Consider the following 14881-nt stretch of genomic DNA (forward strand, 5'->3'; position numbering starts at 1 on the left):
TAGTGGTAGTAGTAGCCCCCAACAGCTCAGGAGAAAAAATCCATTTAACGAGTGCCCAGGAAGAACATGAGTATGACATTCACAAGCAATAGCACCACAATCACTGCAAAAACGACCACCGTTTGAACATCCAAGGTCATGGTGCAATGCAGAACACTGTAGTGTTCGAGGTGTGGGGCTGGCAGATTTGGAGAAGTCAACCTCTGCTCTGTAAGACTGTCCATACATCCACCATGCTAGAATAGAGGAGAAAACTGTTCCTGGTTTTGGGTTGGTTCGTAATGCTTTGTGCTCTGCCTTTAGTTTCTCCCCTATCTGCTGTCTCTAGCTCATTCTGAGCCCGCTAAGTGAAGCATCATCACAACCAGTGAGCACTCGGGATGCAAAAATCCTTCCTTTAGGAAAAGAGCGAGCGCTGTCTGCAAGCTTCTCTCTCTGTCTCGTCCCCCCTCTCTCTCCGGGTCTCTCTCTCGCTGGCTGGCTCGCTTTTTAATTCGTCAAGCCAGTGCAGATACGGAGCCCGTGTGAGTGTGACAGCTCTGCAAGCTGCTGCGGCTGCATCCCTCGGAGCGAGGCGGACCCTGGCGCATACAAATCAGCTCCAGTGACCAGGCAGCGACGGCATCCCGGCTGTCACTCAAACGCAGAAGGAAGCGCTGGCTCCATAAATACGCGAGGCTTCCGCCCGCCGAGGCAGCGAGCGGCACGCAGCCGCGGCTCTGCCCCCGCTCCCCCGGCTGCTCCGGCCCGGCGGCTCCGAGCGCTCCGAGCCGCGCGCATCGCGCTCCGCACCGGCCCGGGATGCGCACGGCATCCCTGCACAGCATCCCTGCACAGCATCCCTGCACAGCATCCCTGCACGGCATCCCTGCACAGCATCCCTGCACGGCATCCCTGCACAGCATCCCTGCACATCATCCCTGCACAGCATCCCTGCACAGCATCCATCCCTGCACAGCATCCCTGCACGGCATCCCTGCACGGCATCCCTGCACAGCATCCCTGCACGGCATCCCTGCACAGCATCCCTGCACAGCATCCATCCCTGCACAGCATCCCTGCACGGCATCCTTGCACGGCATCCCTGCACGGCATCCCTGCACAGCATCCCTGCACAGCATCCCTGCACAGCATCCATCCCTGCACAGCATCCCTGCACAGCATCCATCCCTGCACAGCATCCCTGCACAGCATCCCTGCACTGCATCCATCCCTGCACTGCATCCATCCCTGCACAGCATCCCTGCACAGCATCCCTGCACTGCATCCATCCCTGCACTGCATCCATCCCTGCACAGCATCCCTGCACAATGCCAGTCCGCTGCTGCCAGGAGGGGACAGTGAGCAAAGCTGGTGTTGTAAGGAAAAGGAGTTCGTGGTAACCTGGGAATTGGCTGTGAGCCTGAAATGGGGGAATTGGGCTGGGGGAATCAGGTTTTAGATCTATACAATCGTCCTCCTGTCGTGAATCCTATAACCTCTCCCCTCTGCACTGAGCTGGCTGTCTCCATCTAGGAGTTAAACTGAATTCTGAGTCTACAGCAGAGATCTATAAAAGGGGGGGAGGACAGATGGAGGATCTTTATTCCTTCTGTGGCAGCCAGAAATGCTCATTCCTACATTAAAATCACACACACACACTCAGGGTTTATGGTCCAGGTGCTACCCCAAACCCCAGTGTTAGCTCCCAGAACCAGCAGGCACCTCAGAGAGGCATCACAATGCACACAAACCAGATACACTCAGCTGGAAAAAGCAAATGATTTTCCAGACAAAGACAAATATAGAAATGCTGCCAATGCATATGCATAATGCACTAAAATGTGCATCCGGGGGCTGAGCACGGCACCTTCCAGGAAAGCTGCGCCTCCGAACGTTCCCACACAGACACGAGGCCAACAGGCACCACACAAGCACCTCGTTTGTTCTCCTGTAGCCAACAAGGAGAGCTGGGGAGGACTTTCATGTCTGAACCTGGCCAGCTTCATGTTTTAACCTCAGCCCCAGCAGCAGCCTGCCCTGCAGTGTCCTTGCAGGGCACCAGCGTTTGGGGAAGGGGCAGGGGGTGATGCTCCTGCCCCAGCTCAGCACTCACACCAGCACTAAACCCAGCTGTTTAATGCAAAGCTTGGTTTAATTCGCTTTCTTTGCCAGAGGACTCCCTCAAAAACAGGAGGGTCCTGTATCCACCCCAAACACCATCACAGGAGAGACCATGGCAGGACTGGTCTTCACTCGATGGCCTCCACTCAGAGCCACTGGTTTGTGCCAGACCAACACTCAGCCAGCACCATCCTGCTCATTTCTGAGCAGCTCTGGAGCACGAGCAGGCTGGGATGGGTTTGGAGATGCAGAGGGTGGCTTGTGTTGAGCAGCATTAGAAACAGGAACAGCTCAGGTTCCTCAGGTGGTTCATTTTGGGTGGCAAATGCCAGCCAGAGGCTCTGCCCAGCTCCTGAGGCCCCTGCTCTGTCCAGGCAGGGAGTTTCTCCTTCAGGAGGCCACTGAAAAGCCCTTTTTTCACCTGTACAGTCACAGGAAGCTGCTTTAAAGCTGCCCCGTTAGCACACATACCAGGCTGGATCCAGGTGATGGATCTGCCTCGTCCCCAGCTTCCAAACCTGCATCTTCTCTTGAGGATCCATTTTTAGGACAGCCAGTCTGTCTGATGTAATTTTAGCTTAATCAGAATAGCAAACATAGAATGATTTGGGTTGGAAGGGACCTCAGAGATCGTTTAGTTCCAATATGTAATAGATGTGGAATATTTCCTATTATTGCTACCATCCTTTCCCAAAACAACACAGGCAATTTTCCAAAACATAAACCTGAACTTAAAAAAAAACAGCCAGGAAATTCCAGTTTCAATCTCAGAAGCAGCAACGACTTCCCCAAAACATACAACCAGCCTGAATTCCGAGGGATTTTATGGCCAGTTTATCTTTTCCTCTAACCTGCAGTGAGCACAGAGGGAGCCTGGGTGTGGAGCCCAGAGGAAATGTTAGGAGAAGCCCAGTGGAGATGTTCTGCTGGTCCAAATCCCCCAGGGCATCCTCAGCGGGCACAGCCCATCCCTGGCTCTGTCTCCTGGAAGCACCAAGGTGGTTTTGAGGCAGGACCCCCGAGGCTTTGCACGGAGCCAGAGCAGGGCAGGGGGAGCAGCAGAGGCTGGGAAACCTCCAGAACAAAGGTGCACACATCACACATGCTCACTGAGAACTTCCGGAGCTCAACGGGAGGGGTTCACTGCCAGCGCCGAGCCTGGCAGGGCTGGGGCTGCCATTCTGCGAGAGCTGAGCCACTCACAGCACGGGGGAGGGCACGGAGAAGGAACAGAGACACAGAGCCACAGAGCCACAGAGAGCCAGAGCCACAGAGCCACAGAGCCACAGATCCACAGAGCCACAGAGCCACAGAGCTCCAGAGCCACAGAGCCACAGATCCACAGAGCCACAGAGCCACAGAGCCACAGATCCACAGAGCCACAGATCCACAGATCCTCAGAGCCACAGATCCACAGAGCCACAGAGCTCCAGAGCCACAGAGCCACAGAGCCACAGAGCCACAGAGCCACAGATCCACAGAGCCACAGAGCTCCAGAGCCACAGAGCCACAGAGCCACAGAGCCACAGATCCACAGAGCCACAGAGCTCCAGAGCCACAGAGCCACAGATCCACAGAGCCACAGATCCACAGAGCCACAGAGCCACAGAGCCACAGAGCCACAGAGCCACAGAGCCACAGATCCACAGAGCCACAGAGCCACAGATCCACAGATCCACAGAGCCACAGAGCCACAGATCCTCAGAGCCACAGAGCCACAGATCCACAGATCCTCAGATCCACAGATCCACAGATCCACAGAGCCACAGATCCACAGATCCACAGAGCCACAGAGCCACAGAGCTCCAGAGCCACAGAGCCACAGAGCCACAGAGCCACAGATCCACAGATCCACAGAGCCACAGAGCCACAGATCCACAGAGCCACAGAGCCACAGAGCCACAGAGCCACAGAGCCACAGAGCCAGCCCCTCCTGAGCCCCCAAACCCCCCACAGGAGGCTGTGAGGATGCTGCACCCCAGAGGATGCTGCACCCCAGAAAATGCTGCATCCCAGGAGATGCTGCATCCCAAGAGATGCTGCATCCCAGGAGATGCTGCATCCCGGGGGGGCTCAGCCGCAGCATCCCCTTCCCCAGGTCAAACACCCCCTAAAAGATCAGGCAGGAAAGCCCCACCTCACCCAGGGACAGGTTTGGGGCTCTAGAGGAGGCTCTGTGTGTGTGTAACAGCAGCACAAACAGATTTACTGCAGAGAATTTAAATTATATTCGCAGTATTCCCAACAGTACTTGCTGCTTTATATAATTTCCCATGCCTTCTGCGTGCACTAAATGTTAATTTTACTACGAAAATGGATGGTACCTTCCTGATAAAGCACACCTACACAGCAGGGGTTTATATAAAACCACGGTGAAGTTGAACTTCATGGAATTCTTCCCGGGAAGTTTGGTCTAATGTTCTGCCCGGAACGAGGAACGGGAAGATCTGTACCAGTTACATAAAGCACCACATCCCTCGCTGCACACAACTTGCAGAACTCGGGGAGCTTTGGGGAGCGCAGTTTGTGATGCAGGATCAGCCTGGATGAGAGAGGAGTTTGAATTTCAGCACTCTGCGGAGGGACAGCAGCCAGGGAAGGAGGCTCCAGCTCACATCACACCCGTCCAGCCTTGGACCTGCATCCCTCTGAGGGACACACGGATGGGATGGGGAATTCTGGACACCCAAATAAAAAACAGAGGGGTCCCACACTGACATTAATGACAAGACAGGAATTTTGGAGCAAGCAGAGGAAACGGATGCTGCCAAATCCTCCCGTGCGGAACGCACCGGGCTCAGCCTTGTGACCACGTCTCCCTCCAATGGATGTCTCCAGTAATTAGCACATCCCACTCCTTGCAGCTCAGCAGGCACAGCTCGTACTCAGCAGCCAGGATTTGGGATTGGAATGCTCACAGCTCCCGGATTTCCCTTCCCTGGTCCCCTCCTGAGGTGCCAGGACAGTCCAGGGGTGTGAGGCTGTGCCAGCTCCATTTCCCTGCCCTGTCCATCCATCCATCCATCCATCCATCCATCCATCATCCATCCATCCATCCATCCATCCATCCATCATCCATCCATCCATCCATCCATCCATCCATCCATCATCCATCCATCCATCATCCATCATCCATCCATCCATCCATCCATCCATCCATCATCCATCATCCATCATCCATCATCCATCATCCATCCATCATCCATCCATCATCCATCCATCCATCCATCCATCATCCATCCATCCATCCATCCATCCATCATCCATCCATCCATCCATCATCCATCATCCATCCATCATCCATCATCCATCCATCATCCATCATCCATCCATCCATCCATCCATCCATCATCCATCCATCCATCCATCATCCATCCATCATCCATCCATCATCCATCCATCCATCCATCCATCCATCCATCCATCCATCCATCATCCATCCATCCATCCATCATCCATCCATCCATCATCCATCCATCATCCATCCATCATCCATCCATCATCCATCCATCCATCATCCATCCATCATCCATCATCCATCCATCATCCATCATCCATCCATCATCCATCCATCCATCATCCATCCATCATCCATCCATCCATCATCCATCCATCATCCATCCATCATCCATCCATCCATCCATCCATCCATCCATCCATCCATCCATCCATCCATCATCCATCCATCATCCATCATCCATCCATCCATCCATCCATCCATCATCCATCCATCATCCATCCATCCATCCATCCATCCATCCATCCATCATCCATCCATCCATCCATCATCCATCCATCATCCATCCATCCATCATCCATCATCCATCCATCCATCATCCATCCATCCATCCATCCATCCACCCATCCCTGTGCAGAGTAACACCTCCACTCTTGGACAGGCAGAGGCATCTCTGTTTTCCAGCTCCACCTTCTATTAACTGGGAAAATGAGCCACTGAACCCTTAACCTTAATTAACCAGAGAATTCTGGCCATGCTGCTGTAGGGATGGGGCAGGAGGAGCCCAAATCTGCTACCCTTTGGCCAAAGGAGATAAGTCTCAGTGAACTGGGGGAAATTTCACACAAAACACAAAGTTTCACACAAAATCACTCAGTGATTCTGAGCAGGAATAAAATTGGTGTGGATGGATGAAATCCATGGTCAAAGGGAAAACACTGCTGGTGACTGTCAGCCCCAAACTGCTTCATCTCCTCTGGATTCCCTCTCGGAACACCCACCCCAGACCTTTAAGGCACCATGAGGGAAGTTTAAACTTTCCAGCTGGGTCCCCAGGAAGGAACAGCCAGCCATGGAACCCAGGGATGTGTGGGCACCTGCTCCTCCATTCCCATTTTCCTGCACTCACAAACGCTGCTGTGATGCTGGACACCATGGGGGGGTCACTCAGACTCCATTAGAGATTATAAGAAAACCATTAAATTCTATTTTTTTTTTCCCTAAATCTAAGCAGGAATTAAACTGGGGGTTTCAGAGATTAAAGGCCAGTGAGATTATGATTTGCTGTTTCCAAAAAGGAGGATTTCCTTAAGCTGGGAGCTGCCTCTTTTTCCTTTTCTCTTCATGGAATGCCTGCCAGAGCCCTCTTTTCCATCCTGGGCCAGATGGGAGGCACCAGCCTGTGAGCTGCAGAGCTGCTGCAAAGAGCAGATTTTTCCTCAAGAATCTCCATAATCTTATATGTTTATGGAATGGCTTCATTGGAAGCTTTAAAAATCCCCAAACACCTAAAATTCCTTACCCAAACTGAAAAATGAAGGAATACTTGTAGAGACTTGGACTTGGGCCTTATTTAGGCTGTGGAAAATTAATTTTCCAGTCACCCACAGTTCCCTGCCTGTTCATCCCTCAAATGGAAAGCTTCCTCACTGTCCACGTGAACTTGGGAAATTTTTCCAGTAATTTCCCTTTTCAGAAGGATTTCCTAAGTTGAGAGGCAGCAAAGCAGTGAAGTGGGAGAGAAGGTGGATGTGGGAGAGAGCAGGGAAGGACCACTTGAAGCAAGATGCCCTCGTGGCAAGGCTGGGAGTGCTGGAACGAGAAGAAATTAAGTTTCTAAACCCACTTCTGCAATGTTTAGAGCACACAGGGCAATGCTGGAGGTTGAATTCAGCTCCACAACCACCTGGCCAAAAGCTGCACAAAGCTCAGAGGCCGTGGGGAAGGACCTGAGCATCTCTGGGTCACTGCTCCAAGCAGTCCATGAAAAAACTGAGCCCCAGCAGCGATGTCCCGATGGAATCAGTGCCACAGCTCCTGTGACACCACACAGACCGTGCTGAAATGGCACAGAGAGCCTGTCTGGGGGGGGTTCAGTCCATTGTGCTCCTCTGGATTGCAGTGAGAACAATAAATCTTCTATTTTTAAGTTTACTTGAACTTAAAGCATTAAGACAGACTAAAATCTCGTGCCCCTGGCAATGGTGTTGCGAGTGCTTTCTGCCCTCCTTGCATCTGCTGCACACTCCAGCCTGCACTCCAGAAGCATCTTCAGCTTCCCAGTGATGAAAAGGAAAATAAACCCCCTCAAATCCTGCAGAAATCAGATGTGGTACCACCAATTACCCTGGTCACAAAGACTTCAGGGGCCGAGCAAGTTGTGTCTGAAAGGACCCATCCAACTCAGATGCTCGTTTCAATCTTATGTAAGCTCTCCTTGTCTGAAAAAACCCCAGCCCCTGGCCTAAAGAAACACAGAGACCTTTACTTCTTCATTTCATTTCATTTCTCAGCTTTTGGGCTCACTGTTGAGCCTGGAAAAAGGTAAAGAAAGCAAAGCCCAAACTGAAGAAAAATCCAAGGCAAGTCCCTTCCTTGGGGGAAGACAAGTGCTCCCTCCAGGCACTCTGGCATTCAACTGCAGAATCTTCACATCAGCACAAGTCTGGGCAAAGTGCTGTGTGAAAAAGAAGTTATTACCTGCCAGAAACTAAAAGTAAACCCTTCTGAATTCAGGGTCAGTGTCCCCAGTGGGATCCCTAAGCAAAACAGCTGCACAGGCACAAGGAAACTCTTTGGCATGAAAATCAAAGGGTGCATTTCAGCACCTGCGAGGGAATGAGGACGAAAAGCACTCGGCCAGAGCTCCCTGCAGCCTCCTCACCCCCCTCCTGCGACACTTGGCTCTGCCTTCCCCGGCCTTCTCCTTGTCAAGACTCTGAGGAAAGGAAAAACCATCTCATTAAGAAGCTGACCCGTGGGTCTCATGCTCTTCACACAAATTAACCCAGAGAATTGGATGTGTTTCATAGAAATCGTTCTCTCCCCCTCTCTCTGCCTCCCAAAAAAAGGAGAGGGAACAGCCTATTGAATCTGGCACTCTTTTAATGAAGAAAACAGTGCAAGCCAACCTAATGAAGTAGGAATTCCAGATGGATAGCAGTAGGTGTATGAATAGAACATAGTGCACTCGTTTTTATCAGCAATATCAGCATTCAGAAAAGAAGTTTACAGCCTTTTTCTACTTTTTTTCTGCTTTCTCCAAGCGAGGCAGGTGAATGCCTGTAGGCTCCATTCCCTCTCCCAGCTCAGTGGGATTCTGTGAGAGCAGTGAGAGCGAGCACAGGCTGCTGCCTTCCAGGAATGGCCAGCGCTGCCCTCCTGCAGCTGGTGACAATGTGTGACAGCCACGGGCACCCCGGTGCCACGGGGAGCTGAATGTGCCACGGGGAACCAAATGTGCCACAGAGATCTGAATGTGCCATGGGGAGCCAAATGTGCCACAGGGACCCCAGCTGTGCCACAGGGATCCTGGCTGTGCCATGGGGAGCTGAATGTGCCACAGGGATCCTGGCTGTGCCATGGGGAGCTGAATGTGCCACAGGGACCCTGACTGTGCCACAGGGACCCTGACTGTGCCACAGGGATCCTGGCTGTGCCACAGGGATCCTGGCTGTGCCACAGGGACCCTGACTGTGCCACAGGGATCCTGGCTGTGCCACAGGGACCCTGGCTGTGCCACAGGGACCCTGACTGTGCCACAGGGATCCTGGCTGTGCCACAGGGACCCTGGCTGTGCCACAGGGATCCTGGCTGTGCCACAGGGATCCTGGCTGTGCCACAGGGATCCTGACTGTGCCACAGGGACCCTGGCTGTGCCACAGGGATCCTGACTGTGCCACAGGGACCCTGGCTGTGCCACAGGGACCCTGGCTGAGCCACAGTGACCCCAGCTGAGCCACAGGGATCCTGACTGTGCCATGGGGAGCTGAATGTGCCACAGGGATCCTGACTGTGCCACAGGGACCCTGGCTGTGCCACAGGGATCCTGGCTGTGCCACAGGGACCCTGGCTGTGCCACAGGGATCCTGACTGTGCCATAGGGACCCCAGCTGAGCCACAGGGACCCTGGCTGTGAGGGATCACACAGACAATGCCCCCTGTGTGGGACACAGCTGCACACAGAGGCACAGGAAGGCACCTGGTGCTGCACAGTGCAGCACAGTGGCAGTTCTGTGCTGGTGATCAGCAGCACCGAGGGGAAATCCCAATGGGATGGAGCTGAGGTTTGTTGTGCTGCCTGGAACACGGCCCTGCAGGAGTGGGGAGTGCTTCAGGTGCTGCCTGAAACAAGCAGAGAAGGTGTGCTGCAATTCACTGCGTGCCCAGCACCATCCTGGGTCACATCCAAGGAATTCTGCAGCGTGGCAGAACGGGGAGGAAGGGGCTGGGATCCCCTCTGAACACACTTCTGGACAAGAGCACAACTCCTTGGCTTCAGTGGGAGTCACCTGAGCTCCAGACAAGGAAATCTTTACTTCTCATGCAGACTGAGCTGGAGACTTCACAGCCTGAACCTGGCTCCTGGGTAAGGCACTCCTGGCACTCCAGCCAGTCCCTACCAACACTTGTCTCTCCTCTCCCTGCCCATATTACATAACAAGCATCTCTCTCTTTTTTTTTTTCCATAAGTCGTCTTTTCATAACAATAGAAACTATTGGAGCCAGAGATAACTTGATGAATTTTTCCTATTATCTAAGAGCTTAGTCACTCAGGGAATTAGTCATGTTCAAAATAACAGCCAGGCTCAAAGAGATTCGGAGCAACCATTCCAGAGCAGAAGCAGCTAATGTCATAAATACATTAAGATGTCAGCTTGAAGCATTTCAGAGATTTTTCAAGAAGTGTTTGAAAAAAGAAAAACCCTTTGATGAGATCCAAGGAAATCAGGTTCTCTTCAGTTAAAAACACCTCGTGGTTTGCAAAGGCTCAGGCACTGAAACCCTGAGCAGGAGGGACAGATGGACGTGGTGACCACATGGGGTGTGTGGCTTCCCAGCAAGCACAGCCTGCTCAGAGCTCCACAAAATCCTGCTTCCCATGCCTATGGCACCCTCCCAGGATTCTCCACACATCCCTGGTGTATCTCAAGAGACAGAGGGGGTATTGGAGTGTCCGTTTTCCAGCAGGTAGGAACTGGGGCCAGAGTCATGGAAAAGGAGCCAGGCCTCCTCCCAGCCCCTCCTGGGACTGACACAAGGACAATCATCAGCACGGAGCAGGGATTTATCCAAACATTTTTATTTACCACAACATCAGCCCTTTCTTAACTGGGACATTTGGAGCAGCAGCACTGGCAGGAGGCCGTAAATAAAAGGTTAAAGCAGCCCTAAAGTGGCAGAGAAATGGCAAACAGCAACAAAGAAATGCATTTGGTGGGATGGACTTTGGCCTTTGGGGGCTCCTGCACTGCAGCACCCACAGAATTCTCCAGGCATGCAGAGCTCAGGCAAGCCAAGCACCATCTCCAGTGACAGGAGAGCTGCATGAACAGGAACAGCTTCCAAACCTCCCACTCTGCTGTGGAAAAGCCCTCCCTGCTGAGGCCACAGGGCATGGAGACAGGGCAGCATCCTCTGCAGGACACCCAGAGCACTCAGGAGCTTCCCTGGGGCTGCTCCAGCACTCCCTGCTCCCTTTGATCTCTGCACAAAAACTGCTCTGGGCCTCTCCAGTCCCATTTTCCCCTAATTTCTGGATACCACAAGCTCCTCTTTCCATTCTGCCCTGGCCTGGCTGCCCTCCACCAGCTGCTTTTGCTTATCCAAACTTCCAAAAACTAAAGTCAAACCCCAGCTGCTTTTTTCCTACTTCTCTTTTCCAGACTTCCCATTGAGATTTTTAGGATTATGGAGTGCAAAGGGTACTTTGTACTTCCAATACCCTGTGATTTTCAGACTGACAAGTGGAAAAGAATCAGTGAGGAAAACTCAGGAGTATCTCCATCAATTGCAGCATTTGGCCCTTTGATTCACCTAATTAATATTCACCATATTTTAGGTTGTGATGATTTACTAGAGTTTAATTTTTTGCTTAGGAGAGAAATGGAAAATATCAACAGCACCTTGATTTTAAGGATTTGAACAACAGGCAGTGTAAAAATATCATTACTTATGGCTAAAAAAGAAAAAAGTTGAGACTGTATCTGTTGAAGGTGATGGCTGCACTCACCTGGACTGTCACAGGCACAACATTAAACCCAAAAGGAGACCCTTTGTGAGGAAATTCCACAGAAGATCCACATTTGTGTTACTTGTAATACAATCAAAGACTTGGGAAAAAACTCTGCCCTTGTCAGATAAAAAACTGATCCAGAAGAGGCTGTATTTTGTCCTGGTTTAATCCAACTCTTTTGATTACCATGCTGGATCAATATCCTCTGAAGAATGCCAAACCAAATAATCATTGTGCTCACACACTGCTCAGATGTGCAGATTGATTCTCATCACTACCAATGACAATTAGTTGAAATTTTCTAGGTTAGGAATAAATACTAGAGGGTTCAGCAACATGGTACCAGTGAAGCATGGAAAACACCCCCGTGGGATGCCAGCATAATTGGCAAAAGATTAATTGTTTAAGAAATGGGAGGCAGCACATGCAAAGGAGGGAAAAAAGAAGCTCCGACAGCTTAATATTATGGAATAATAGCTTGGGTTTAAGGGCTGATTTGGAAAAAAAAAAGCCACCTGCCATGAGAACAAAAGGTACAATCACTTCTAAAGCATTAGTGACACGCTTCTTAAAGATGAGTAACTCTGAAAGGGAGCAGATCTCAGTGTTGAACCCAAGCTGAGAACAACAGAAAACAGCATTTTGAATAAATCACTGCTGTGCAGAACTTGGGAGAAATCAGGCTAAAATCCAGGTTTTGACCAATGTGCCCGAGCAGAACAAAATCCAGGGATGCTGACAGAATAAATGTATATTGCTGGTCTTTAGCAGCACACAGGAAATAATACTGGAGTAAAAAAGCATAACAGAGACTCGGTGCCCATGGAAATGGGTCCAGGGAGGCTCTGGATGAAAGGGTGAGGTTGTGCACGGCACAGGAGGCTGTGTGAGCAGAGCAGCCAGCCTTCACTCAGGAGCAGAGCTGGTTGATAGTTCCACAGTACATTTTAGCCAGCAGACTGAGGTAATAATAGTCCCACTGAATTGCTGAAATGCAGCTGCTCCTGGTGTGGAATAACTCACTTGTTTAGCACAGGCCACCAAATGATCAACATCTGAAGCACTAAAATTTCAAACAACTTCCCAGTGGGGACAGCAAGGAAATCTGCATTGGAGGGAATACTGCTATCCACATTGGCACTTGGCCAGGGCATCTGGACCAACACATCTTGTCTTCCTAAAGGAGCAGAACTTGTAGGGACCGAGCGTTGGCTTTAGGTGCTCCCAACATCCCTGTGCTCCAAGGGCAGGAGCCCCTGAACCATCCCCAGGGAAAGATTCCTCACTGCCAGGGACTGCAAACATCTCTGCTGGATTGATCTTCTTTGGTTCAGTTTTACTTTGCTGGTTTGAAATAATTTTTTTATTTTCAGACATCTGGAGATACGTGGAATATCTCCAAATACTGCTGAGGCTGTTGAACTGCTGCATAAAACACAGAAACCACAGCTCTCTCTTTTATTTCTCCCTTGTTAGAAGGAGCAATATTGGGAAATTCCCGGGTAGAACCTGCTTCAAAATCAATCACTGGAGTTTTACTTTCCCCCCAAAATAGCTTCTCTTACAGGCTACAGCAGCCACTGTAATTTCTCTCCAAGAGAAAGCAAGGATTAGACTGAGGAGAGCAGAGTAACACAGCCGGCAGCAAGGAAAGAATCTGGGAAGATGAGAGGGCAAGAAAGTGTCAAGTCTTGTGCTGTGTCAAGTGGAAAAGCACTTTGTCCTGCACCATCCCTGGGAGAAGAGGGTAAAAGGAGACAAGAAGAGCCTCCCCCGGCTCCCCAGCACCACTTTTAATCCCTGGCAATGGGACCCGGCACACGGCGACTGGCGGAGAGAGAGGGGCGAGCCGCGGGACGAGGAGGGCAGAGGAAGGAATCGCATCCCTGCGGATGCTCCGAGGGTGGGAGGCGGCAGGAACCCCCCGAGGTGCTGCTGGGTGGGCAGAACCTTAAACAGGACCCCAGACGCTGCCTACACCCCGCAGGACACCGCCAGCACAGCCCGAGCCTTTCGGGAGCACAAAGCCCCCAGCCCCGGGTGCGGGAGCAGCGGAGAAGGGACGGAGGGCAGGAGGAGAACGGGCAGCCATCCCTCCCGAAGGCTCCCCGCTGCCAGCAGCATCTGCCGCTGCCCCGGGAGCCGGAACGCGGGGGCTGAGCCGGGTGATGCCGGCCCGGGCCGAGCCCCAGCGCTGCCGGAGCCGGGAGCCGCCCGCAGGGATGCCCGAGGCTCCCTCCGGCAGCACGGGGAGAGCCAGGGAAGGGAGAACCCCAAAGCACCGCACGGAGCCGGGGGGAAATGCCATCGCCAAGGCGAGCTGGGCACGGAGGGCGAGCCGGGCAGGAGGAGGAGGAGGAGGAGGAGGAGGAGGAGGATCTCTCTCAGTAACAACCGCATCTCTTCCCGGGGAAGTTTCTGAATGAGACGGAGGGGCCCTGCTGAGCCGGGGGAGCTGAAGTTCCCCTCTTCCCCGGGCACAGCAGCCCCCCGAGGGGCTGAGCGAGGCACGCAGGGCGGCAGAGGCTCGGCGGAGCTCAGCCGGAGCCTCCCCGAGCCGGAGCAGCGCCCGCCAGCCCCGCCAGGCTGCTGCAGCCTCGGGCGCCACATCGGGCTCCCCCCGCACCGCAACTCATCATCCGCCGGAGGGGCACATCTGACAGGTCCCGGCTGCCCCGGGCACTCCTCTCTCTCCTCACAGCCCTCAACACGCCCGGGGAACCGGGCAAAGCCTCTGCTTCCCCCCCCGGAGCCACCGGCTCGCCCTGCGGAACCCCCTCCCCAGCACTGCCGCTCCCTCCCACGCCCCGAGGCATGCCCACCCTCCTTCCTTCCTTCCTCTCAATTTCTTCTTTTGCTCAGCAGTTTGGGAAGCAGAGTCTATAAAATGGCTACAGAGTGATCAATGGTTTCAAGGACAGGGAGTAAAGGAGGAGTCAGGAGATAGGACGGAGGTTCATTTCCCTGTCAAAGTACTGCAATAAGAGGAAAAGAGAAAGACATAGCTACCTGAACTCACCATTCCTGTTCCATCCCTTAGCCACTGCATCTTGCTTCTGATGATGTCCTTATTATCAGGGAGGGGAAGAAAAAAAATCCCTACTGCCTGGCGAGAGCTGGCAGGAAAAAAAAAAAAGAAGCCCCCCACCCCCACCCTAGGCTGGAGCTTTCAGTCAGCCATCCCTCAGCCCGGCAATCCCGTGCCTGTCAGGAGCACGTTATTAGCAGCCTCCTCACTACCTGGGATTCTGCTTATTTATTTCAGTCACGGACCCAGGGATTTGAGGGGAGGGGGATGTCCTTCT

General features: G+C 52.5%; 2 protein-coding genes across 9 annotated transcripts in view; both read right to left on the reverse strand.

Annotated features, from left to right (window-relative positions):
• The window catches only part of ARHGEF9 (Cdc42 guanine nucleotide exchange factor 9), a 197029-nt gene that overhangs the window by 109398 nt on the left and 72750 nt on the right, over nucleotides 1–14881 (reverse strand). Inside the window, exon 1 of one of the 8 annotated variants that reach the window (XM_088062773.1) lies at nucleotides 14586–14688. The exons of 4 other annotated variants lie outside the window; for them this stretch is intronic. Coding sequence is in view for 2 of the 4 variants with exons in the window: in XM_088062771.1 (XP_087918897.1) it covers nucleotides 14596–14625 (30 nt within the window). In the remaining 2 variants the exon portion in view is untranslated. Of the gene's footprint in view, nucleotides 1–14585; nucleotides 14689–14881 lie in introns of those variants that run through there. 3 more of the 8 variants (XM_088062771.1, XM_088062770.1, XM_088062768.1) reach the window with 3 other exon arrangements.
• LOC148183107 (uncharacterized) lies at nucleotides 36–605 on the reverse strand. Its single transcript, XM_088062774.1, has one exon. It carries the CDS (start codon nucleotides 222–224, stop codon nucleotides 45–47), a length of 180 nt encoding a protein of 59 aa, XP_087918900.1. The 5' UTR covers nucleotides 225–605; the 3' UTR covers nucleotides 36–44.

The sequence above is a fragment of the Pseudopodoces humilis genome, chromosome 15 (assembly GCF_049639895.1).
Source record: "Pseudopodoces humilis isolate 2021_Gansu_Grassland_sample_001 chromosome 15, ASM4963989v1, whole genome shotgun sequence".
In the NCBI taxonomy this organism is placed as follows: domain Eukaryota; kingdom Metazoa; phylum Chordata; class Aves; order Passeriformes; family Paridae; genus Pseudopodoces; species Pseudopodoces humilis.